General features: G+C 43.1%; 1 protein-coding gene across 1 annotated transcript in view; it reads right to left on the reverse strand.

The window, feature by feature from the left end:
* NECAB2 (N-terminal EF-hand calcium binding protein 2) overlaps positions 1-27,995 on the reverse strand; it is a 332,316-nt gene that overhangs the window by 166,622 nt on the left and 137,699 nt on the right. The window contains exon 3 of the mRNA XM_060788246.2: positions 26,405-26,513. Coding sequence (XP_060644229.2) covers positions 26,405-26,513 — 109 coding nt within the window. The remainder of the gene's footprint in view (positions 1-26,404; positions 26,514-27,995) is intronic.

Genomic DNA, 27,995 nt, shown 5'->3' on the forward strand with positions numbered 1-27,995 from the left:
CAAGTCCAAGCAGATAGGAGGGTTTGGGAAGGAGGCAGAGGGAGATGAAGTCACTAGGTATGGATAGTTCCGCGTCGGATAACTCGTAACTCGTTATAAATCCGTTAAAATTACCTTTTTGAAGCGATTTCAAAGTATTTTTTAAAACTGGAAGTGCCTTTGCCCTTCTGAAACTTTTTTTGCCATTTTTGTTATAACTCAGGAAGTGAGTTGGAAATGATTCAGCATTTTTTCAGCCCTCTCCAATGCCAGAAATACAGCTCAATGGTGTAGCATTAGAAAATGTTGGCCATTTCCGCTACCTTGGCAGCCACCTCTCCACCAAAGTCAACATTGACACTGAAATACAACACCGCCTGAGCTCTGCGAGTGCAGCATTTTTCTGAATGAAGAAGAGACTGTTATAGGATTCCAATATGCTGATGACAATGTCATCTATGCGCATTCAGAAGAAGACCTACAAGCCACTCTAAACACCTTCTCAGAAGCTCGGCCTGTCATTGAACACTGAGAAAACCAAAGTGCTCTTCCAGCAGTTGCCAGCCAATCCTTCTCAAATGCCAGAAATACAGCTTAATGGTGTAACATTAGAAAATGGTGGCCATTTCCGCTACCTTGGCAGCCACCTCTCCACCAAAGTCAACATTGACACCGAAATACAACACCGCCTGAGCTCTGCGAGTGCAGGATTTTTCCGAATGAAGCAGAGACTGTTATAGAATTCCAATATGCTGATGGCAATGTCATCTATGCGCATTCAGAAGAAGACCTACAAGCCACTCTAAACATCTTCTCAGAAGAAGCTCGGCCTGTCATTGAACATTGAGAAAACTGAAGTGCTCTTCCAGCAGTCGCCAGGCAATCCTTCTCAAATGCCAGAAATACAGCTTAATGGTGTAAAATTAGAAAATGTTGGCCATTTCCACTACCTTGGCAGCCACCTCTCCACCAAAGTCAACATTGACACTGAAATACAACACCGCCTGAGCTCTGCGAGTGCAGGATTTTTCCGAATGAAGCAGAGACTGTTATAGAATTCCAATATGCTGATGACAATGTCATCTATGCGCATTCAGAAGAAGACCTACAAGCCACTCTAAACACCTTCTCAGAAGAAGCTCGGCCTGTCATTGAACATTGAGAAAACCGAAGTGCTCTTCCAGCAGTCACCAGCCAATCCTTTTCAAATGCCAGAAATACAGCTTAATAGTGTAACATTAGGAAATGTTGACCATTTCCGCTACCTTGGCAGCCACCTCTACACCAAAGTCAACATTGACACTGAAATTCAACACTGCCTGAGCTCTGCGAGTGCAGCATCTTTCCAAATGAATCAGAGACTGTTACAGAATTCCAATATGCTGATGACAATGTCATCTATGCGCATTCAGAAGGAGACCTACAAGCCACTCTAAACACCTTCTCAGAAGAAGCTCGGCCTGTCATTGAACATTGAGAAAACTGAAGTGCTCTTCCAGCATTCGCCACGCAATCCTTCTCAAATGCCAGAAATACAGCTTAATGGTGTAAAATTAGAAAATGTTGGCCATTTCCACTCCCTTGGCAGCCACCTCTCCACCAAAGTCAACATTGACACTGAAATACAACACCGCCTGAGCTCTGCGAGTGCAGGATTTTTCGGAATGAAGCAGAGACTGTTATAGAATTCCAATATGCTGATGACAATGTCATCTATGTGCATTCAGAAGAAGACCTACAAGCCACTGTAAACACTTTCTCAGAAGAAGCTCGGCCTGTCATTGAACATTGAGAAAACTGAAGTGCTCTTCCAGCAGTCGCCAGGCAATCCTTCTCAAATGCCAGAAATACAGCTTAATGGTGTAACATTAGAAAATGTTGGCCATTTCCACTACCTTGGCAGCCACCTCTCCACCAAAGTCAACATTGACACTGAAATACAACACCGCCTGAGCTCTGCGAGTGCAGGATTTTTCGGAATGAAGCAGAGACTGTTATAGAATTCCAATATGCTGATGACAATGTCATCTATGCGCATTCAGAAGAAGACCTACAAGCCACTCTAAACACCTTCTCAGAAGAAGCTTGGCCTGTCATTGAACACCGAGAAAACTGAAGTGCTCTTCCAGCAGTCGCCAGGCAATCCTTCTCAAATGCCAGAAATACAGCTTAATGGTGTAACATTAGAAAATGTTGGCCATTTCCGCTACCTTGGCAGCCACCTCTCCACCAAAGTCAACATTGACATTGAAATACAACATCGCCTGAGCTCTGCGAGTGCAGCATTTTTCCAAATGAAGCAGAGACTGTTACAGAATTCCAATATGCTGATGACAATGTCATCTATGCGCATTCAGAAGAAGACCTACAAGCCACTCTAAACACCTTCTCAGAAGCTCGGCCTGTCATTGAACATCGGGAAAACTGAAGTGCTCTTCCAGCAGTCACCAGGCAATCCTTCTCAAATGCCAGAAATACAGCTTAATGGTGTAACATTAGAAAATGTTGGCCATTTCCACTCCCTTGGCAGCCACCTCTACACCAAAGTCAACATTGACACTGAAATACAACACCGCCTGAGCTCTGCGAGTGCAGCATTTTTCCGAATGAAGCAGAGACTGTTATAGGATTCCAATATGCTGATGACAATGTCATCTATGCGCATTCAGAAGAAGACCTACAAGCCACTCTAAACACCTTCTCAGAAGAAGCTCGGCCTGTCATTGAACATCGAGAAAACCAAAGTGCTTTTCCAGCAGTCACCAGGCAATCCTTCTCAAATGCCAGAAATACAGCTTAATGGTGTAAAATTAGAAAATGTTGGCCATTTCCGCTACCTTGGCAGCCACCTCTCCACCAAAGTCAACATTGACACTGAAATACATCACCGCCTGAGCTCTGCGCGTGCAGGATTTTTCCGAATGAAGCAGAGACTGTTATAGAATTCCAATATGCTGATGACAATGTCATCTATGCGCATTCAGAAGGAGACCTACAAGCCACTCTAAACACCTTCTCAGAAGAAGCTCGGCCTCTCATTGAACATCGAGAAAACTGAAGTGCTCTTCCAGCAGTCGCCAGGTAATCCTTCTCAAATGCCAGAAATACAGATTAATGGTGTAACATTAGAAAATGTTGACCATTTCCGCTACCTTGGCAGCCATCTCTCCACCAAAGTCAACATTGATACTGAAATAAAACACCGCCTGAGCTCTGCGAGTGCAGCATTTTTCCGAATGAAGCAGAGAGGAGATTCCATCCGAACATGAGGAAGAACTTCCTGACTGTGAGAGCCGTTCATCAGTGGAACTCTCTGCCCCGGAGTGTGGTGGAGGCTCCTTCTTTGGAAGCTTTTAAACAGAGGCTGGATGGCCATCTGTCAGGGGTGATTTGGATGCAATATTCCTGCTTCTTGGCAGGGGGTTGGACTGGATGGCCCATGAGGTCTCTTCCAACTCTTTGATTCTATGATTCTATGAGAGTATTTCAGGACCGGGACGTCCGTAGGGATACCAAGGTGCTTGTTTATAAAGCGATTGTCCTCCCAATCCTGCTATACGTCTGTGAAACATGGACTGTCACATGCAACTCCTGGAATGATTCCATCAGCGTTGATTCTGAAAAATCCTGCAAATCTCTTGGGAAGACAAGCGGACAAATGTCAGCGTGCTGGAAGAAGCAAAGACCACCAGCATTGAAGCGATGGTCCTCTGCCATCTACTCCGTTGGACTGGCCATGTTGTCCGGATGCCCGACCACCATCTCCCATCCAACACAGGCTGTAACCCTATGCCCTGTTTGGCCTTACAACTGACCAGGAGTACTACAACCTATGATTATGCTAGCTTTGCATGCTGGGACTTGTAGTCGAATATATGTTCTCTGGAGAGTGCCATATTGGGATAGACTGTTCTGAATACTGTGGGACTTGGGAGGGGGAAATGCTTTAAACAATTATTTTGGAAATGTCTTCCTTCTTTGATGCTGGCATTTATACATTTCCTTGTTACCTTCTTCAGTCAAGCATGACTCAACGCCAATTTAATAAGTTAACCTATTAACTTTTTGAACCCCCCCCCCCCTTATTTGGCTTAACGTCATTTAATAATCAATTTGCATGAACTAATTATCACTCAACACTTCTCCCTCGATTCTCCAAATGCAATCATTTAACTAATTTTAATTCACCAGGTATGCCAATTACTCTTTTTGGGCATCCAATTAGCTCTCTTTTCATCACTGTTACAAACCACTCACTGATTTATAGGAAATAGATTGATAATTTCTACACAAATAATGAAGGCCAAAAAGTTTGTCAGAAGCTAATGCCTTGGTCAGAAATGTATAGTCCTAAATGGATTTCCAAGAGCTCCTCAGCTGAAGCGTTCAAGGGCCAGGACTTCCCAGTTCTCAGTGTCTACGCCAGAGTTTTTAAGGTTGGCTTTGAGCCCATCAAGGTGAACTACAACTCCAAAACTCAAGGTCAATCTCTTTTCCCGCAACCAACATTCCATTTTCTGTTCTTGAGTTCGGAGTAGAACAACTGCTTTGGGAGATGGTGGTCGGGCACTCGGACAACGTGGCTGGTCCAGCGGAGTTATTATTATTATTATTATTATTATTATTATTATTACTGGTGCTTTTACCCCGCCCTTCTCAACCCCTGGAGGGGGACTCAGGGTGGCTTACAAAAAAAGGCAGAATTCGATGCCTATACATAATAATACAGAGTATACAAAAATATAAAAGAACGATATACAAAATGCAATTAAAACGATTATCATAATAAAACATCCGCACTGGTACCTAAGACATTGTATAAACATCATATAAACATCATATAAAAGTCATTCTTATAATCAGCGTTTCGATTCCAGAGTTCCACATAACCAATCCGTTAGTCATTTCCTAGCCATCAGTGGAGTTCTTCTTTATTTACCCGCTTGTCCAAACGCCTGGTCCCAGATCCATGTTTTTAGTTTTTTCCTGAAAGAAAGGAGCATAGTTGCAGATCTGATTTCCTCGGGGAGAGAATTCCATAGGCGGGGGGCCACCACTGAGAAGGCCCTGCTCCTCGTCCCCGCCAATCTCACCTGTGATAGAGGCGGGGTCGAGAGCAGGACCTCCCCAGAAGATCTTAGGCTCCGGGGTGGGACGTAGAGGGAAATCCGTTCGGACAGATACACTGGGCCGGAACCGTATAGGGTTTTATAGGTCAAAACCAGCACCTTGAATTGTGCTCGGAACTGGATTGGCAGCCAGTGGAGCTGACACAACAGGGGGGTGGTATGCTCCCTGTATGACGCCCCGGTGAGCAATCTGGCTGCCTCTCGCTGGACTAGTTGGAGTTTCCGAGCAGTCTTCAACGGCAACCCCACGTAGAGTGCGTTGCAGTAATCTAATCGGGATGTGACAAGAGCGTGGACCACCGTGGCCAAGTCCGACTTCCCAAGGTACGGGCGCAGCTGGCGCACAAGTTTTAATTGTGCAAAAGCTCTCCCGGCCACCGCTGAGACCTGGGCTTCCAGTTGATGGCGGAGGACCATCGCTTCAGTGCTGGTGGTCTTTGCTTCTTCCAGCACGCTGACATTTGACTGCTTGTCTTCCCAAGAGATTTGCAGGATTTTTCGGAGGCAACACTGATGGAATTGTTCAAGGAGTTGCATGTGACGTCTGTAGATAGTCCACATCTCGCAGGCGTCTAACAGGTTTGGAAGGACAATAGCTTTATAAACAAGCAACAACAAACCAGGGATGAGCTTGCAGCACTGCCTAGTTTGGAAGAAGTCAACAATGCCATCAGCCAACAAAAAAATAACAAAGCCAGTGGACCTGATGGGATCCCTGCTGAAATCTTTAAAGAGGGAGGACCTGAGCTGACACAACTCCACCAGCTCATAGAAAAATTGTGGGTGACCGAGAAAATCCCAGCCACTCAGTATGCTTGACAGAACCCTAAGAGCTCCATGGAGCACACTTTGAGTACCACTGGTATAGAGCAATATAATATGTATATAATATGTATATTTGCTTGTCCGTTTGTACCACACGGCTGTTGCTAGGTGAAGTGGCCCTCTGTGATGAAATTGTTTCAGTTCCAATTTCCTTTCCATTTAGAGTCACTTTCCATTCTCTTTCACTTGCTGTGCACTTGGGAAAGCGAATTTTAAATACTATCTAAATCCACCTCTGGCTAAAATGTGATTCTGGAGTGCGTCAAATCATTTCTTACAAACTAAACAGCTTAACAGCTTGGAGCTTTCTTTCTCAGGCGTCCTTTGGGCACCACAAGTTGTATATCAGCAGGTTTTGCTTGGAACGCCAAAAGCAAAGTGGGGAGTCGGTTATACACAGAACCTGATATACCGAACAGCTTTATATTTAGCTTGACAACAGTTATGGGTGTGCTGAGGCTGAGGAAGATCACCAGGACGATAAACGTCCCCACATGGAGAAACGCCAGAGGATGTTGGTTGCTACAGGCAACCATCCTGGAAATAGAAGAAAGTTTTTGAAGAATATAAATTAGATTTTTGCCTTTGATACCCACTTCCTCCATATTTCAATACTTCGTAAAATTCACTTGCTCCTGTAGCGCCCGGTGTTATGACTGCGAGAAAAGCAGCAGAAGAAAGGCCAATATATTGCAGAATATCAAGTTCAAGCTAAACATGGTGACTGTTGTGTACAGATTTTTGGTGGCATAAATAGCAGCCGAGGAGAACATGACAACCTTGAAATTGTGGGAAGAGGAATTCAACCTATTTGTATTTTTAAGCCTTCACTGTGCTTTTTTAAAAAAAAAATATGAAAAAGCAGCTTCCTTTTTTCGCGAGGACCGTGGTAAGGAGAGAAAGGGTTAAACCTTCCCTTTGCACACAATACGCTGCTATTGACCTAACATAATAATACTAATGGCTGGCCATCAATAATGCAGTTATGGCTTCATAACCTAGAGTTATGGGTCTATAATTGCTCTGTGTTCAGTAAGGAGATTATTATATGAGGAAGCGGATCGCAATTACAGCAGAATAACAACGGGACGTATCACATGGACTTACCCTCTTCTGATGTTCTCCCGGTGGGAGATCATTGGAAGGAATTTCTTTTACATAATGAGGTCACTAACAGATTATTTGTCAAAGAAATACTTTCCAAGTATCTCCTACCAGGAGAGCAGCGGGAGAAGAGTGAATTCGTATAATATGTCCCAGCAAAAGACACTGTTGTTTTGCTAAACAACAGTGTAATAAGCTTGCACCGACATTTCGCATTTCAGTCCTTTTTCAGGTGTCTTTATATGTGTGACGATGTAGAGGGAAAAATATTTTCTTTTAAATCTTTTTACTGCCTTGTATTGATGTATTTTCCCCTTTTAATAAATTGGCTGGGGCTTTCTTGTGAGATTTTTCCTTGAGGCTTTTATATTACAGGCTTGAGACACTCTTGTAGTAAACCAAGTAACAAAGTTTATTTATAACTTCAGGCTCCAACGCTTATGGTTACATTTGTGTGTTCTGTTACAGTCTTGAGTCTTACATGCAATATCATTCACTTAGTTAACGTTTCGTATAAAACTTCAACTGTTTCACATCAACAAATATGTTACTTTTTCATACATTCTTGACAGAACTATATTCCGCCTTAAACCACACTGGCACTTCTTTATATTCCTTAAAACTTAAGCTCCATTTTCCTAACTGTTTTTCTCACAGAAGTTCCTGCCTGTCCTTCACAAACAGGAATCCCTAACTGAAACTCTTTGACTCTCTAACTGCCTATTTTTAAACTTAACTCCGCCCCTTTGGAATGTTCAGCTCTCTTCCCCCCAACTGCCATTCTGGCTCAGTGGCCCTTTCAAATCCAGGCCTACACTCATCTGCATACAACCAATCAGCTGCACGTATGCAAATTAATCTTGCCTCTACTGTTGCTACCCTATTTCTGCCAATTCTGCCACATTGCAACATAGAGCTATACATCAAAAATTTAACATAGATCAACAAATTAGCTACAAAGCTCCTAAGATTAAGTCAGTGATGTAAATGCCACCCCTGCTCGCTTTAAGAGCCAACATCTTAGATGCCCACAAAACCAAACAATGGTCCCTGATCCAATTGTTTGATGCCCACAAACCCTGAGACAATGACTGGAAGGACACAAAACCACATAATGAGCTTAAAGCAGTGGTTTAACCAGATAATGATTTGAAGTCAATGTTAGAAGCCCACCAAAACAAACAGTGATCCATAAAACCAACCAACAACCCTGAGTCAATGGTTGGAAGCCCAAAAAACTAGACAATTTCCCTAAGTTAAAGGTTGGAAGCCCACAAAACTAGACAATGGCCTTGAGCCAGTGATTGGAAGCTATAATGCACAGGCACCTCCTAAAGTATGAACGGATGTTCACCAAAAATATAAAGCCTTCAAAAGGAAGAGGGAGTATGGTTGCTGAAACAGCTGTATATTTAAACTTCTCTTTATTTTAATTGTTGAAATGGATCGCACTGATTAAACCAATATCAGGGGAGATTAGAGCAGAGAAGGGGAGAGACACTTAGCGTTTTAAAAGGTAGCAACTGGGAAACACTAGTACTGAGAGACTTAAAATGCTTCTTCAAATTATTTCCGCTGCCACCATTCCAGTATTAATCAGGCTGAGGTGATATTGTGAGTTTGTTCTACAACACACACTGTGCCACTATAGTTTCTTAGTGGTTGCTGTGAAGCTGACTTTAGAAATACTTTGACCACAAAGGTACACACACTGAGGCTGGTAAAAGTTAATAAAAGAACAAGAATGTTTATTGAACAAGCTTGAAATAATTCAGGTACAAATGCTTCATGGTTTCAGAAAATACTGGTATGAAAAGCTTGCGGTTGCATTAGAGTAAAATCTTAAATTCTTCTGGGTTACAAGTCTTCAAAGTTCCACCACAGAAAATTATTTCAGGAAATTGATCTCTGAAAGTATCTCCCAAAACTGCTCCTTAGATATCTAGCCAAAAATACCCTGAACTAGACTTCCCTAAGAATTGAACAGTCTACTAACTGGGCACTGCTCCACCACAACAGTATTCTAGCTATCTACTAATAGCTACTCTGAATACCTCACAAAGGACTAACCCAATCTTCTTCTCTAAACCCAAACTTGCTCTGAACTAACACCAACTCTCCAACTGCTCTCTAACAACTCCAACCGACAACTGACTAACTGCAACTTCACACCTCTGTTTTAAAAGGACACTTTTTTCCTCTAAACCACTTATGTTCTGCCCCATCTTTCTAGCCAATCCTAGCCTCCTTATTTTCCTTCTAAGACTTGAACACGCCCCCTCAAGGAAAACCTAACTAAAATGGCTTCTACCCGGCTCCCTTTTCTAAAATGGAGGCCGTGGCTTCACCAGGCCCACTCCCTTAGGCTTCAGCCAGACAGCTAAGGTAAGGGATTCATTACAGAAGCCCACAAAACCAGATAATGATCATGAGCTAATCGTTGGAAGCCCATAAAATTAGACAATGTTCCTGAGCCAATGGCTGGAAGCTCACCATACCAGACAAAGACTCTAATTTAATGATTGGAAGGCCACAAAATTAGAAAATGTTCCTACATTAATGGTTGGGAGGCCATAAAACTAGACAATGGCCACAAGCCAATGGTTGGAAGCCCAAAAACCTAGACAATGATCCCAAGCCAATTGTAAGAAGCCCATAAAGCTAGACAATGTTCTTGAGCCAATGGTTGGAAACCCACAAAACCAGACAATGTCCCTAAGTTAATGGTTGGAAACCCAAAAAAGCTAGACAATGATCCCAAGCCAATGGTTGGAAGCCCATAAAGCTGGACAATGTTCTTGAGCCAATAGTTGGAAGCTCACACAACCATTAATGGTTGGAAACCCAAAAACGCTAGACAATGTTCTTGAGCCAATGGTTGGAAACCTACAAAACCAGACAATGTCTCTAAGTTAATGGTTGGAAGAGCCATAAAATGAGACAATGACACTGAACCATTGGTTGGAAGCCCATAAAGCTAGACAATGTTCTTGAGCCAATGGTTGGAAACCTACAAAACCAGCCAATGTCCCTAAGTTAATGGTTGGAAGAGCCATAAAATGAGACAATGACTCTGAGCCATTGGTTGGAAGCCCATAAAACTCGACAATGTTCTTGAGCCATTGGTTGGAAACCTACAAAACCAGCAAATGTTCCTAAATTAATGGTTGGAAGAGCCATAAAATGAGACAATGACACTGAGCAATTGGTTGGAAGCGCATAAAGCTAGACAATGTTCTTGAGCCAATGGTTGGAAACCTACAAAACCAGCCAATGTGCCTAAGTTAATGGTTGGAAGAGCCATAAAATGAGACAATGACACTGAGCCAATGGTTGGAAGCCCATAAAACAAAATATGTCCTTGAGCCAATGATTGAAAGCTCACAAAACTAGACAATGTCCCTAAGTTAATGATTAGAAGGCCATAAAATGAGACATGTCCTTGAGCCAATGGTTGGAAGCCCACAAAACTAGACAATATCCCTAAGTTAATGGTTAGAAGGTCATAAAACTAGACATGTTCTTGAGCCAATGGTTGGAAGCCCACAAAACCAGACCAGTTAATGGTTGGAAGGCCATAAAATTAGATATGTCCTTGAGCCAATGGTTGGAAGCCCACAAAACAAGACAATGCCCCTAAGTTAATGGTTGGAAGGCTACAAAACTACATAATATTCCTAAGTTAATGGTGGAAAGTCCATAAAATGAGACAATGACCCTGAGCCAATGGTTGGAAGCCTCCCCATCTGGGTTTTCTCAAATCTGCATATCACTATCCTTGATATGGCTCAGACCTTGACTAAGGCCACTTCCACACTTCCACTATATCCCAGAATCTGAACCTAGATTATCTTCTTATCCCTGATTATAAGGCAATGTAGACTTATATAATCTAGTTCAAAGCAGATAATCTGGGATCAGATCCTGGGATATAAGGTCATGTAGAAGGGGCCTTGGATGCCCATCTTCCTTTTTGTTTTTCTCTTATCTATTTTTTTGCTAAACCGAAAGGTTTTTCCCCCCCGTTGTGAGTGATTTTACGAAAAGAAGATTCAATAAATCATTCATTATTTTAATGGCATCCTTGCTTGCCTCTCCCTCCAGGCTGTAGTTTTATTACATGACGTTAGAAAGATATACGACCTTGGGGTTTTTAAAGAAAGGAGATGAGAACGAATTAAAATGTTAAAAAATATAATAGCAATTTGCGTTTCACATTGAGGATCGGAATACAGTTAGGAACTCCTACTGAGCTTTTTTTTTGTCATCACCAGCAGATTTCTGCTTCCAAAGACAGCCTGTTGGACCCCTTTCCAGTCTCTAGAGCCTCGGTAAAATAGATCTGGTTGACAATGTCAGAGAAATGCAACCAGAAAGGCAGTAGAAGATAATATTTTTTTAAAGAGCTCGCTTTCTTTTTAGAAGCCCCAAAGGTGCATTTTCTGTATTTACTGTCAGTATTCCCCTTAGAAATATGGCTCGAAGATACAGATGGGAGATCCACATGTTGCCATGGTAACAATTCCCAGATTGGGATGCCATAGAAAGCAATTAATATCAATTAAGATTCCACGATGCCCTGCTCAGAGCATCTCAAAGCTCTTTTGTGGAAGAAGGCAAGGAGCACACTTGGCTCCAGAGAAGAACGGACTCTCACTTAAGGACAGGGGCGGCTCATCCATTACGAAAAGTAAGCAGTCGCAAAACATTTTTTTTTTTGCCAGGGGCGCAGAGGCGCCTCTGTAAATGCCCCTCGACCGCCACTTGAGGAGCGCCCCCTCAGCTCACAACAGCCCTAGCAGTCCGGGGGGAGCCTCAGCTTTCTTGCCTCGCTGCCGGGCGATCCTCTTCCCAAAGGGGCCGGGCCCTTGAGCCTCGCCTAGCCCCTCTCGTTCCTACTCCACCCGGCCACCGGGTGCATGAGCAGAGCCAGCGTTCAATCGTTCTCTGCGTTCAATCCCTTCCCCATGATCGGCTCCCTTTCCCGATCCCCTGGCGCTCCACCCGCCTCCTCTCCTCTCCCTAATCTGCGGGTGGGCCAAGGGGTGGAGCCGCCATGCCTGTCCCGCTTCGGGTCGGAGGCATGTCTGAAGACCCCAGCGTGCGCACCAAAATTCGCCTCTTCTCCTGATTTTCTCTTCAGCCATTGGGACCAAGAGAGAGAGAGAGAGAGCCCCTCCGGCTGGAGGTATCTCCCACCTCTGCTCCCTCCTTTGTTTTTGCGCCTACCTTCAGGAAAGGTGGACATCTCCATCTCTCTCTCTCTCTCTCTCTCTCTTGGTCCCAATGGCTAAGGAGAAAGTCAGGAGAAGAGGTGACTTTTGGTGCACACGCTGGGATCTTCAGGCACGCCTCCGGACCCAAAGCGGGCCAGGCAAGGGAGCAAGTGCGGCAAGTGTAGTTACTGGGATGTATAGTTCACCTACAATCAAAGAGCATTCTGAACTCCACCAATGATGGAATTGAACCAAATATGGCACACAGAACTCCCACGATGAACAGAAAATATATATCAATGATTGGTTGGGGGGGGGGGGGGAAATACTGTTTGCTTACCATTGAAAATTACCTAGGGCCGCCTCTGCTTAAGCATGATTCACAATAAAAAAGATAGGGATAGATAACACTATGCAACACAATGTTTGTTCCTGGGTTATCAATGTCGTTTCCTAATTGGTTGTATCAACAAAACATGGGAAAGATTTATTAAACTGCCCAAACTTTGTTTTTGCAAAGTTAAAAACAGTATATTTTCATTAAGGAAAATTGCAAACACAGGAAATACTAGTACTACCCTCAGACGCAAAAATGAAGTTTCTGCAGTATAACAACTACTTTCAAAGTAAGCATGCTCAGTTAAACAGGAAATAAGACTTTTGAACCAGGAACATTTTTTTTCAATTTTTGTCAGTAGACAGAAAGGGATAGAGATAGAGAGGTAGAGAGGTAAAAGTTAGGTGAACACACAGAGAGAGAATGAGAGAAAAGAAGAGAGGATAGATAGAGCTAGATAGTACTAGCTAGGTCAGTAGAGAGATGGATAGATAGAGGATTGATGGATGTATAGATGGACAGAGGACTGATGGATGGATGAATGGATGGATATCACATAGATGAGTGGATAGAAGATTGATAGATGGACAGAGGACTGATGGATGGATGGATGAAGGATTGATGGATGGATAGATTGATATTGGATAGATGAATGGGTGAAAAAGGGACTGATGGATGGATAAATGGATATCAGATAGATGGATGGATGAATATCGGATAGATGAGTGGATAGAGGATTGATAGATGGACAGAGGACTGATGGATGGATGGATAGACAAGAGGATTGATGGATATATAGATGGATAGAGGACTGATGGATGAATGGATGGATATCAGATAGATGAATGGATAGAGGATTGATAGATGGACAGAGGACTGATGGATGGATGGATTTATAAGGATTGATAGATGAGATTGATATTGGATAGATGAATGGGTGGAAAAAGGACTGATGGATGGAGAAATGGATATCAGATAGATGGATGGATAGATGGGTATCGGATAGATGGATGGACGGACGGATAGATGAATGGATGGATGAATATTGGATAGATAAGTGGATAGGGGATTGATAGATGGACAGAGGACTGATGGATGGATGGGTAAACAAGAGGATGGATGGATGTATAGATGGATAGAGGACTGATGGATGGATGAATGGCTGGATATAGGATAGATGAGTGGATAGAGGATTGATAGTTGGACAGAGGATGGACAGACAGATGGATGAAGGATTGATGGATGGATAGATTGATATTGGCTAGATGAATGTGTGGATAAAGGACTGATGGATGGAGAAATGGATATCAGATACTTGGATGGATAGATAGAGGATTGATGGATGTATAGATGGATAGAGGTCTGATGGATGGATGAATGGATGGATATCGGATAGATGAGTGGATAGAGGATTGATAGATGGACAGAGGACTGATGGATAGATGGATGGAGGATTGATGGATGGATAGATTGATATTGGATAGATGAATGGGTGGATAAAGGACTGATGAATGGAGAAATGGATAACAGATAGATTGATGGATAGATGGATATTGGATAGATGGATGGATGGATGGATGGATGAATATCGGATAGATGAGTGGATAGAGGATTGACAGATGGACAGAGGACAGATGGATGGATAAACAAGAGGATTGATGGATGTATAGATGAATGAGGACTGATGGATGGATGAATGGATGGATATCGGATAGATGAGTGGATAGAGGATTGATAGATGGACAGAGGACTGATGGATGGATGGATGGATGGATGGATGGATGGATGGAGGATTGATGGATGGATAGATTGATATTGGATAGATGAATGGGTGGATAAAAGACTGCTGGATGGAGAAATTGATATCAGATAGATGGATGAATGAATAGAGGATTGATGGATGGATAGATGAATATCGGATAGATGAGTGGATAGGGGATTGATGGATAAACAAGAGGATTGATGGATGTATATATGGATAGAGGACTGACGGTTGGATGAATGGATGGATATTGGATAGAGGATTGATAGATGGACAGAGGACTGATGGATGGATGGATGGATGGATGGATGGAGGATTGATGGATGGATAGATTGATATTGGATAGATGAATGGGTGGATAAAAGACTGATGGATGGAGAAATTGATATCAGATAGATGGATGAATGAATAGAGGATTGATGGATGGATAGATGAATATCGGATAGATGAGCGGATAGGGGATTGATAGATGGATGGATGGATAAACAAGAGGATTGATGGATGTATATATGGATAGAGGACTGATGGTTGGATGAATGGATGGATATTGGATAGAGGATTGATAGATGGACAGAGGACTGATGGATGGATGGATGAAGGATTGATGGATGTTGTTGTTGTTCATTCGATGGATAGATTGATATTGGATAGCTGAATGGGTGGATAAAGGACTGGTGGATGGATAAATGGATATCAGATAGATGGATGGATAGATGGATATCAGATGGATGAACGGATGAATATTGGATAGATGAGTGGATAGAGGATTGATAAATGGATAGAGGACTGAGGGATGGTTTGATGGATATTGGGTAGATGGATGGGTGGATAAAGAATTGATGGATGGATGGATGGGGGAGAGAAATGCTAGATATACAGACAGCTAGACAGATGATAGATAGATGGAATGAGTGAGAGAGAGGTAGAGGAAGATAGATAGAGGATGGATGGGGATGACGGATATAGATAGATAGAGATATATCCAAAGAGTGCCTTGCTCATCCCCAGCCTGATAAGAAATCTGCTTTGTGTGTTTTCCTCGAGATGCTACTCATTTTTTATTTCTCTGGGTTTTCCCCCCTTCTGGCTTTAGTGACTTGCTGGTATTTATTGCAATTTTATTCATTATTTGCAAATTGCTTTGCAAGCCCTTTGGATTAGATAAGGCAGAGCCAAGGAATGTGGCCAGTTAATCACATCTGCTGAGGCTTTGCATTGGGGAAATAGGAGGCCTGCTGAATTATAGCTAGTACCCAAAGGACGCCTATAAATATACAAATCTCAGGAACCCCCACATTCTTGGTAGTTAATTTTCATGTATCTTCTCCTAAAGGGAATTGGGAGGTAATAAAAGCGGAACGGGATGACGGTGGACAGCAACAGGAGGAGGGATCGCCGACATAGGAAACCTTGCCAAGAAAGTCCTAGGAGAGAGTTGCCATATATTGGAGTCGACTTGAAGGCACAAAAACATAACAAATAGAAGACAGGCAAGAAGAAGAAGACATCAGACTTGAGGATGTGGGGAAAAGTTGCCCATAGTTAATTGTAGCGTCCCACTTGAATGAGCATTCTGGGATAAAGAGCACCGTGGCAGATAGCATTGTTCCTCGCTCCTTTGCAATTAACCTACTTTAGTGCCTTTCTCAGCATTGTCTTTTCCTGGCAGGATTGTCAGCTATTGTATTAGGCGATGGGATCTCAATTGGTTCATTTAGGGGGTGCTTATTATTATTTCTTGTCTTAAATCACTTTAAACTCAATTATAATCCTCGTTTTAAGGCTTTCAAAATGGCAAACAAGATAGATATTCTGGGTTATCCACTCAGAAAATAAGAGTGCATCTTAGGCTGTTAGGAATTGTGGGAGTTGAAGTCCAGAACACCTGGAAGGCTGGAGTTTGCCCATACCTGCACTATAATGTCTGGTTGTGACTGAAATCCACATTTATTTCGACCTAGCTGTACCCGCCACACGTTGCTGTGGCCAACCTTCCCTAGAATCATAGAATCAAAGAGTTGGAAGAGACCTCCTGGGCCATCCATTCCAACCCCATTATGCCAAGAAGCAGGAATATTGCATTCAAATCACCCCTGACAGATGGCCATCCAGCCTCTGTTTAAAAGCTTCCAAAGAAGGAGCCTTCCTCCCTCTTTCTCTCCTTTCTTTCTCTCCCTTCCCTTTTTTTCTTTCCTTTCTCTCCTTCCTGAATGGTTTTAATACTCATAATGTTTAATACTATTTTAATATTTGTAGATTTGTAGATTTCATATTGTACTAGCTGTACCCGCCACACACTGCACTGGCCAAGCTTCCCGCCGTCTTTCTCTTCTTTCGTTCTTCCTTCCTTCCTTCCTTCCTTCCTTCCTTCCTTCCTTCCTTCCTTCCTTCCTTTCTTTCTCTCCCTTCCTTTATTCTTTCCTTCTCTCCTTCCTGAATGGTTTTAATGCTCATAATGTTTAATACTATTTTAATATTTGTAGATTTGTAGATTTTATATTGTACTAGCTGTACCCGCCACACATTGCTGTGGCCAACCTTCCCTCCCTCTTTCTCTCCTTCCTTCTCTCCGTTCCTTCCTTCCTTCCTTCGTTTCTCTCCCTTCCCTTTTTTCTTTCCTTCTCTCCTTCCTGAATGGTTTTAATACTCATAATGTTTAATACTATTTTAATATTTGTAGATTTGTAGATTTCATATTGTACTAGCTGTACCCGCCACATGTTGCTGTGGCCAAAATCCCCCCCCCCCCTTCTCACCTTTCTTTCTTTCTTTCTCTCCCTTCCCTTTTTTCTTTCCTTCTCTCCTTCCTGAATGGGTTTAATGCTCATAATGTTTAAAACAATTTTAATATTTGTAGATTTGTAGATTTTATATTGTACTAGCTGTACCCGCCACACGTTGCTGTGGCCAATCTTCACTCCCTCTTTCTCTTCCTTCTTTCTCTCCTTCCTTCCCTCCCTCTTTCCTTCCTTCCTTCCCTTTTTTCTGTCTTTCTTTCTCCCCTTCCTTCCTTCCTTCCTTCCTTCCTTCCTTCCTTCCTTCCTTCCTTCCTGCCTGCCTGCCTGCCTGCCTGCCTGCCTGCCTGCCTGCCTTCCTTCCCTCCCTCCCTCCCTCCCTCTCTCCCTCCCTCCCTCCCTCCCTCCTTCCTTCCTTCCTTCCTTCCTTCCTTCCTTCCCCACTGCTCTTAACTAAGCATAACCAGGGGCTCCACTGTTATGCTTATGCTGGTCAAAAAGTTTGCTCATGCCTGATATATATACATTTGCTATAATATGAACAACAACAAAAGGTTGGCGGAAGCTGGGGCTGACAGTGGAAGCTCACGCCACTCCCCAGAATCGAAACTGTGACCCTTCGGTCAACAAGCTCAGCACTTTAACCCACTGCACTTAACTAAGCATAACCGGGGGCTCCCCTGTTATGCTTATGCTGGTCAAAAAGTTTGCTCATTCCTGATATATATTTGTTGTTGTTCATTCGTTCAGTCGTCTCCGACTCTTTGTGACCTCATGGACCAGCCCATGCCAGAGCTCCCTGTCGGCCGTCACCACCCCCAGCTCCTTCAAGGTCAGTCCAGCCACTTCAAGGATGCCATCCACCCATCTTGCCCTTGGTCGGCCCCTCTTCCTTTTGCCTTCCACTTTCCCCAGCATCATTCCCTTCTCTAGGCTTTGCTGTCTCCTCATGATGTGGCCAAAGGACTTCAACTTTGTCTCTAGTATCTTTCCCTCCAGTGAGCAAGTTAAAAAGGTTGGGTGAGAGGATGCAGCCTTGCCGTACGCCTTTCCCAATCTTGAACCCGTCCGTTGTTCCGTGGTCAGTTCTGACTGTTGCTACTTGGTCCTTGTACAGATTCCTCAGGAGAGAGGGAAGGGGGCTTGGGATGCCCATCCCACCAAGAACTTGCCACAATTTATTGGGTTCCGTCCTGGGCCCGGTCCTGTTCAACATCTTTATTAATGACTTAGATGAAGGGCTAGAAGGCATGATCATCAAGTTTGCAGACGACACCAAATTGGGAGGGATAGCCAATAGTCCAGAGGACAGGAGCAGAATTCAAAACGATCTTGACAGATTAGAGAGATGGGCCAAAACTAACAAAATGAAGTTCAACAGTGACAAATGCAAGATACTCCACTTTGGCAGAAAAAAAATGAAATGCAAAGATACAGAATGGGTGACGCCTGGCTCGAGAGCAGTACGTGTGAAAAAGATCTTGGAGTCCTCGTGGACAACAAGTTAAACATGAGCCAACAGTGTGATGTGGCGGCAAAAAAAGCCAATGGGATTTTGGCCTGCATCAATAGGAGCCTAGTGTCTAGATCTAAGGAAGTAATGCTACCCCTCTATTCTGCCTTGGTTAGACCACATCTGGAATATTGTGTCCAATTCTGGGCACCACAATTCAAGAGAGATATTGACAAGCTGGAATGTGTCCAGAGGAGGGCGACTAAAATGATCAAGGGTCTGGAGAACAAGCCCTATGAGGAGCGGCTTAGGGAACTGGGCATGTTTAGCCTGAAGAAGAGAAGGCTGAGAGGAGATATGATAGCCATGTATAAATATGTGAGAGGAAGCCACAGGGAGGAGGGAGCAAGCTTGTTTTCTGCTTCCTTGGAGACTAGGACGCGGAACAATGGCTTCAAACTACAAGAGAGGAGATTCCATCTGAACATGAGGAAGAACTTCCTGACTGTGAGAGCCGTTCAGCAGTGGAACTCTCTGCCCCGGAGTGTGGTGGAGGCTCCTTCTTTGGAAGCTTTTAAGCAGAGGCTGGATGGCCATTTGTCAGGGGTGATTTGAATGCAATATTCCTGCTTCTTGGCAGGGGGTTGGACTGGATGGCCCATGAGGTCTCTTCCAACTCTTTGATTCTATGATTCTATGATCCACACAGTCAAAGGCTTTAGCTATAATATAATATATAATATATAAATATTTCTTGGAACTCCATGAGAAACTTTTGCTTCAAAAAGGTCTCCACAACTGAAAAGGTTTGAGATTCCCTCGTTCAGGCAATCCACCAAGCAACTTTCGACTCCTCACAACTTTCTGATGCATTAATGACATTTTTGGCATTTCTTGAGAACAGACCAGGCATATCATTTGGATCAGGCGGAGACTCTTTGTCTTTTTTTGGCAGCTGGAGACAGCCAGACACTTAGAAAAGAAAAGCAATTAAAGTTACCCCCAGCTTCACAGAGAGATAATTAAGGAGAAGCAGCAGCAACGCTTCGGTGTGATTTCTCTCCATTTGCTGTCCCCGCGTTGCCAAAGCCTTGCTCCAGTGTTGCCAAAGCCTTGCTCCAGTGAGCAAACAACTCCCACAGGGCCAGGAGGCTTTGTCTGCCCAAAACGAGAGGTGATGTGTCTTTGGGACGAGCCAAACTCACCACTGATGTTGAACACGGGTGCTCTGGTTTGCCAAGAGGAAATCATGGGTCTTTGCTACAGATATAATGAAATACAACTAGGGCCAGTCCACCCATTTCAAAGAAAGGGAGGGAAAAGGACAAACAGATTTACTCAGAGTGGCAACACTTTCATCGAACTGCCAGATATGTTCCATTGAATCCTATACTTTTTGCCAAAAGAAACTTCACCAAAGAAGAATTCAAACAAATAGCCAACACCTGTAGGGAAAAGGTCCGCAAGGCTAAAGCAAAAAACGAGCTCAGACTTGCCAGGGACATTAAAAACAATAAAAAGGGCTTCTATTCTTATGTCAGTAGAAAAAGGAAAAACAAGGAGGCGATAGGACCTCTTCGAGGAGAAGATGGGGCAATGCTGACAGGGGACAGGGAAAAGGCAGAACTACTTAATGCCTTCTTTGCCTCGGTCTTCTCACAAAAAGAGAGTCTTCAACCTCAGCAAGATGGAGTGGATGAGGGATTGGAGGACATCCAACCCCAAATTGGGAAAGAAGTCGTCCAGGAATACCTGGCCGCTCTTAATGAGTTCAAGTCCCCTTTCAGGGCCAGATCAACTACACCCCAGAGTATTGAAGGAACTAGCGGAAGTCATTTCGGAACCATTGGCAACCATCTTTGAGAGTTCTTGGAGAACGGGAGAAGTTCCAGCAGATTGGAGGAGGGCCAATGTGGTCCCAATCTTCAAGAAGGGAAAAAAGGATGACCCAAACAACTACCGTCTGGTCAGCCTCACGTCGATACCGGGCAAGATTCTGGAAAAGATTGTTAAGGAAGCGGTCTGCAAACACTTAGAAACAAATGCAGTCATCGCTAATAGTCAACATGGATTTATCAAAAACAAGTCATGCCAGACTAATCTGATCTCTTTCTTCGATAGAGCTACAAGCTGGGTAGATGCGGGGAATGCCGTGGATGTAGCGTACCTGGATTTCAGTAAGGCCTTCGACAAGGTCCCCCATGACCTTCTGGCAAGGAAACTAGTCCAATGTGGGATACGCAAAACTACGGTGAGGTGGATCTGGAATTGGTTAAGTGGACGAACACAGAGAGTGCTCACTAATGCTTCCTCTTCATCTTGGAAAGAAGTGACAAGTGGAGTGCCGCAGGGTTCCGTCCTGGGCCCGGTCCTGTTCAACATCTTTATTAAAGACTTAGATGAAGGGTTAGAAGGCATGATCATCAAGTTTGCAGACGACACCAAATTGGGAGGGATAGCCAAGACTCCAGAGGACAGGAGCAGGATTCAAAACGATCTTGACAGATTAGAGAGATGATTGGCCAAAACTAACAAAATGAAGTTCAACAGGGACAAATGCAAGATACTCCACTTTGGCAGGAAAAACGAAATGCAAAGATACAAAATGGGGGACGCCTAGCTCGAGAGCAGTACGTGTGAAAAAGATCTTGGAGTCCTTGTGGACAACAAGTTAAACATGAGCCAACAATGTGATGTGGCGGCAAAAAAAAAAGCCAATGGGATTTTGGCCTGCATCAAGAGGAGCATAGTGTCTAGATCTAGGGAAGTCATGCTCCGCATGCTCTATTCTGCCTTGGTTAAACCACACCTGGAATATTGTGTGCAATTCTGGGCACCACAATTGAAGAGAGATATTGACAAGCTGGAATGTGTCCAGAGGAGGGCGACTAAAATGATCAAGGGTCTGGAGAACAAGCCCTATGAGGAGCGGCTTAAGGAGCTGGGCATGTTTAGCCTGAAGAAGAGAAGGATGAGAGGAGATATGATAGCCATGTATAAATATGTGAGAGGAAGTCACAGGGAGGAGGGAACAAGCTTGTTTCTCCTTCCTTGGAGACTAGGACGCAGAACAATGGCTTCAAACTGCAGGAAAGGAGATTCCATCTCAACATTAGGAAGAACTTCCTGACTATTAGAGCCGTTCAGCAGTGGAACTCTCTGCCCCGGAGTGTGGTGGAGGCTCCTTCTTTGGAAGCTTTTAAACAGAGGCTGGATGGTCATCTGTCGGGGGTGATTTGAATGCAATATTCCTGCTTCTTGGGAGGGGGTTGGACTGGATGGCCCATGAGGTCTCTTCCAACTCTTTGATTCTATGATTCTATGATGCTCTTGATGTGGGACATGATGAGGGAAATGATGGTGCTGAGGCTGAGGTGCAAGATGGAAATGGTTTGGTCAATGACTTTAAAGCAGACAATGACAGAGAGGCCCCAGTGCAAAGGGCAGTTTCTCATGAGAATATTCCTGCTGGGCTTAAGGATGATGGTTTACTCCCTCTCTCTGTAAGCTCTCAAGATTTGAGTTTGGAAAACAATCTGACACCTGGGAATTTTAATGAGCAGCCAGAAAGGGAGTTGAAAAATAGGCGAGTAGAGTTCAGCCTGGATCGACAACAAACTCAATGTTTACGTCTCTCCTAAAGACTTCGTCAGATAAGAGGCAAGAGTGAGGGAAAACGAAACCAATATTTTGGGTTTTGGGATATAAGGTTTGCTTCAAGAGTAAACCTGTTAGATCAGGCATCGTTTGGAAATCATGTTCATGTGCCTTGGAAATCCTGTTCAAGGGGTCTTGTTCTTATAGAGATTTTTAGCATTTTGCTGTGGTCAAACAGCTTCTGGATTATCTTCGCAACCTGTTGATTCCTGTCTGGATGAATACTGCCTTGGGTTGTTTTTATATCTTTTGTGGGCATTGCTTTGAATTACTGCATTTTACTGATCTTTTACATTTTGAATTTTTCCTACTTTTACAAGCATTTCTTCCTACTGGCTTTTTTACTCAGCTTCAATAAAAAGGATTGGTTTTTCACTCAACGTGTGGTGTGTTTTAAAGTCAGAGGGGTTTGTTTCTGTTCTGGAGTGAACTACACACACACACACACACACACACACAGAGAGAGAGAGCACTGTTGTTGGGATTTGTAGTTTGGTAAGGCCCCAGCCCTCTTTAGCAAAAGAAGGTGAAAAGCTTTGTAAAACTACAACTCTTAGGATCCCATACTGACTATTAATTCTACAACGTAGATGCAACTGAGAATTGATGGTCCATAGGGTGATCCTGTCTATTACGCTATGAAACAAAAATTTGGGGGGAAAAAATCTTTTGTTCCTGCTTTGAAAGTGTGATTTCCTGTTTAATTGTGTGGTACGTACTTTGAAAGTAGTTGCTATTCTCCAGAAAATATGTTTTTGTGGCTGCCGCAAACAATGTTGAATTCACCAAGGTCCCTATAGCAGACACCATCACATTCATCAACTGGGATTTATATTTATATGTATGTATATTTCAAAGCAAAATTGCTGTACATGCATCCCTTTTGGCCAATCTATATACATAAAAATGTAATGTTTGTTCGTGGGATTAACATAACTAAAAAACCATTGGATGAATTGACACCAAATTTGGACACAATACACCTCTCAGACCAATGAATGACCATCACTCATAAAAACACTGAAAAACACAGCAGAAGATACTTTAAAAACAAAAAACAAAACAAAAATACATTACAACGCATGCGCAGAACCACATATAAACACTCAAACACACATAAACACACACACACATATATATACACACACATATACACACACAAAACACATATACCTAGACTGGGTCACAGCAACACATGGCAGGGGACGGCTCGTATAAATAAAAAAATGTAATGTTCGTTTGTGGGATTAACATAACTCAAAAACCACTGGACGAATTGACACCAAATTTGGACACAATAAACCCATCTGGCGAACGAGTGACCATCACTCATAAAAACACTGAAAAACACAGCAGAAGAGACTTAAAGAGCCACAAAAAACCATTACAACGCATGGCAAAACCACACACACACATATATATGCAAACACACATATACACAAATATATATACACACACAAAGCACATATTCACAGACTGGGCCACAGCAACGTGTGGTAGGGGATGGCTACTGTAATAATAATAATAATAAATAATAATAAAACTTTATTTATACCCGCTACCATCTCCCAAGGGACTCGGTGCGGCTTACATGAGGCTGAGCCCACAATACATCAATCACAAAGCAATAACAACAAACAATACAAAGCAATAAAATAAAACTCATAACAAAAAAAGCAATAAACATTAACAATAACACAGCGACAGTTAAAACGTATGGCTGGGCCAGATGCAATGATTAAAATTTAAAGATAATGTCAAGTGTGTGTATGTATGTGTGTATATATATGTGTGTGTGTGTGTGACGTCAAAGCAAGATAGGTGTAGGTGCATGATTTATAGTTTTCTCCTTCCTGAAACATGCACTTCCTAAATACTCTGCCTTTATGTACAACTATATATACTAGGGCTGGGCGGTTTCGTTTCGTAATTTCGTAATTCGTTAAAAATTCGTTATTTTTTTTTATAACGAAGCGATAACAAACCATTCTGGAGCAACTAAAAAACGAAACGAATTTTTCCGATTCGTTTCGTAATTGATTCGTTATTGATTCGTTATCGATTCGTAATTGTTTCGTTATTATTTCCGCATGTCTGGTGCAAGTTTTAGGGTTGCTGTTTGTTTTCTCAGTGAAAAAATATATAATTATCACACCAACAGTCAACAACAGAGGGAGAGGGAAGCTTCAGAAGTTTTTTTAGCGTATTGCGCAATCGCAGCCGCCATTAACGAATCAATTCGTAATCGATTCGTAATCGATTCGTAAATGTTTTTTTATTTCCGAAATTTCGTAAATATCGAACTTTTTAAAAGAAAAATTTCGGAATTCTTTTAAATAACGAAACGCAAAAAACCCTAAAAACGAATCGATTTTAGAAACAAATTTTTCCGTGGTTGGACAGCCCTAATATATACACACATCAGATCCCCTTATTTCCCATCATTCATGCCGAGATATACTCACAAGAAAGGTATCAGCAGCAGATGTAAAGTGAGAAGTGAGAGAATCATGGCAAGGGAACAAACACACTGATGCCCTCTTTTATACCCACTGCTTGCTTTTCACCATACAGTGACAAAAGTGAATGATACAACTCTGTCACATGCCTATCACATGGCCATGACTCAGTTTCTTTGCATGTCCCTTCAGTTCCACATCATCACCCATTTAACTCTTTAGTAGGTGTGTAACCACATTTCCATTAGAATAGTATTTTCCAACCAGTTTTGCACAATAGGATTACAGTGAATGCACACCTGTCTAAGAGTGCATTATCTATCTAACATAGGAGCCCCCAGTGGCGCAGTGGGTTAAACTCCTGTGCTGGCAGGACTGAAGACCGACAGGTCGCAGGTTCGAATCCGGGGAGAGACGGATGAGCTCCCTCTATCAGCTCCAGCTCCTCATGTGGGGACATGAGAGAAGCCTCCTCCGAGGATGATAAAAAATTAAATCATCCGGGCATCCCCTGGGCAACGTCCTTGCAGACAGCCAATTCTCTCACACCAGATGCGACTTGCAGTTTCTCAAGTCGCTCCTGACATGACAAAAAAATCTATCTAACATAAGGTGTGTCATCATCATCCTCATCATCTCTATCCTGCCTTTCTCCCCATTGTGACTCAAGGTGGCAAACAAATCAACACCAATGAATTTTGCATTTAGATTTGGGTCTCATCGCCAAGAAATCTCATAATGTATGCATATGCAAATACAGATATTCAGTCCCCCCCCCCCCCCAACATACAAAAATCTTCTTGTCCCAAGCATTTTGTCTCAGGCACTTTAATATGTGAATATTTTAATATATCCTTTCATGGTTGCATTCTAAATATATTATAATAGGAATGTTGTGTGGTTTCCGGGCTGTATGGCTGGGTTCTAGGAGCATATTTTAATATGTTGTTCCCCACCTTTTGCTGAAAGGAGAGGCAGGTAATAACTTAAAAAGAACATTATTGTGATTTTTATGATTATTACTGTATATAGCAAACACAAAAGAGCAAGGAATATTGCATCTCCCAACAGCGCCACTCTACTGCACCAAGTTTCACACATGTTTGCATTTTAGAACAGGATCATAGAATCATAGAATCATAGAATCAAAGAGTTGGAAGAGACCTCATGGGCCATCCAGTCCAACCCCCTGCCAAGAAGCAGGAATATTGCATTCAAATCACCCCTGACAGATGGCCATCCAGCCTCTGTTTGAAAGCCTCCAAAGAAGGAGCCTCCACCACACTCCGGGGCAGGGAGTTCCACTGCTGAACGGCTCTCACAGTCAGGTTCTTCCTCATGTTCAGATGGAATCTCCTCCATAATTCACACTAAGGGGTGATTGTGCTACAATTTCACTTTTACTGTCGGGCTTCCATTCTATGGAATCCTAGGATCCGTAATTTGTAAATTCTTTAGATTTTTTTTTCCAAGTCAGGAGCAGCTTGAGAAACTGCAAGTCGTTTCTGGCGTGAGAGAATTGGCCGTCTGCAAGGACGTTGCCCAAGGGATGCCCTGATGTTTTGATGTTTTACCATCCTTGTGGGAGGCTTCTGTCATATTCCCGCATGGGGAGCTGGAGCTGACAGAGGGAACTCATCCGTACTCTCCCCGGATTTGAACCTGTGACCTGTCAGTCTTCAGTCCTGCTGGCACAAGGGTTTAACCCATCACACTACCGGTAGACAGGCAGTAAGAGAGAGGCTTACCTGGTGTTGTCTGAGTCAATGGTATGGAAAAGCTTCTCGAGTTCTTCCTCATTAAGAGTCCCATCTGAAAAAAAGGCCTGGAATTCCTCCAAGGACAGCTTCCCATCATCTGTAAAGCAAGAGAATTGCAAAAAGAAAGAAGGAAAAAAGAAAAATTACATATAGACCTAATGTCAATGTGGAAAGGGAAATATCTGCTGTACAATAAGTTAATTATGATTTTGTCATTTGGGAGTTGTAGTTGCTGGGATTTATAGTTCACCTACAATCAAAGAGAATTCTGAACCCCACCAATGATGGAATTGAACCAAACTTGGCACACAGAACTCCCATGATCAACCAAAAATACTGGAAGGGTTTGATGGGCAGTGTCCTTTAGTTTGGGAGTTGTAGTTCACCTACATTCAGAGAGCACTATGGACTCAAACAATGATGGATCTGGACCAAACTTGGCACAAGCACTCAATACGCTCGAATATGAACACAGATGGAGTTTGGGGGAAATCGGCCTTGACATTTGGGAGTTGTAGTCACTGGGATTCATAGTTCACCTACAATCAAAGATAATTCTGAATCCCACCAATGATAGAAATGGGCCAAACCTCCCACACAGAACCCCCATGTGAGCCACAGCAACGCGTCACACTGGAGAGCTAGTAAATAAATAAAAATGTAATGTTCGTTTGTGGGATTAACATAGCTGAAAAATCACTAGACAAATTGCCGCCAAATTTGGCCACAAGACACCTACTAACCCTAGGAGTGACCATCACTAAATTTTTTTTGCTTTTGTCATTTGAGAGTTGTAGTTGCTGGGATTTATAGATCACCTACAATCAAAGAGCATTCTGAACTCCACCAATGATGGAATTGAACCAAACTTGGCACACAGGACTCCCCTGACCAACAGAAAACAGTAGAAGGGTTTGGTGGGCATTGACCTTGAGTTTGGGAGTTGTAGTTCACCTGCATCCAGAGAGCACTGTGGACTCAAACAATGATGGATCTGGGCATTCCATATGCCCAAATATGAATACAGATGAAATTTGGGGGAAATAGACTTTAACATTTGGGAGTTGTAGTTGTCCGGATGCCCGACCACTGTCTCCCAAAGCAGTTGCTCTACTCCGAACTCAAGAATGGAAACCAGAATGTTGGAGGGCAGGAAAAGAGATTTAAAGATGGGCTCAAAGCCAAATTTAAAATCTCTGGCATAGACACTGAGAACTGGGAAGTCCCTGCCCTTGAGTGCTCCAGCTGGAGGTCAGCTGTGACCAGCAGTGCTGTAGAATTTGAAGAGGCACAAATGGAGGCACAAATGGAGAGAAATGTGCCAAGAGGATCGTACGTCAAGCCAACACGATATATAAATAAACTCCGCTGGACTGGCCACGTTGTCCAGATACCCAACCACGGTCTCCCAAAGCAGTTGCTCTACTCCAAACTTAAGAACAGAAAACAGAATGTTAGTGTGCAGGAAAAGAGATTGAAAGATGGGCTCAAAGCCAACCTTAAAAACCCTGGCATAGACACCGAGAAGTGGGAAGCCCCGGCCCTTGAGAGCTCCAGCTGTAGGTCAGCTGTGACCAGC

The sequence above is a fragment of the Anolis sagrei genome, chromosome 8 (assembly GCF_037176765.1).
Source record: "Anolis sagrei isolate rAnoSag1 chromosome 8, rAnoSag1.mat, whole genome shotgun sequence".
Lineage (NCBI taxonomy): Eukaryota > Metazoa > Chordata > Lepidosauria > Squamata > Dactyloidae > Anolis > Anolis sagrei.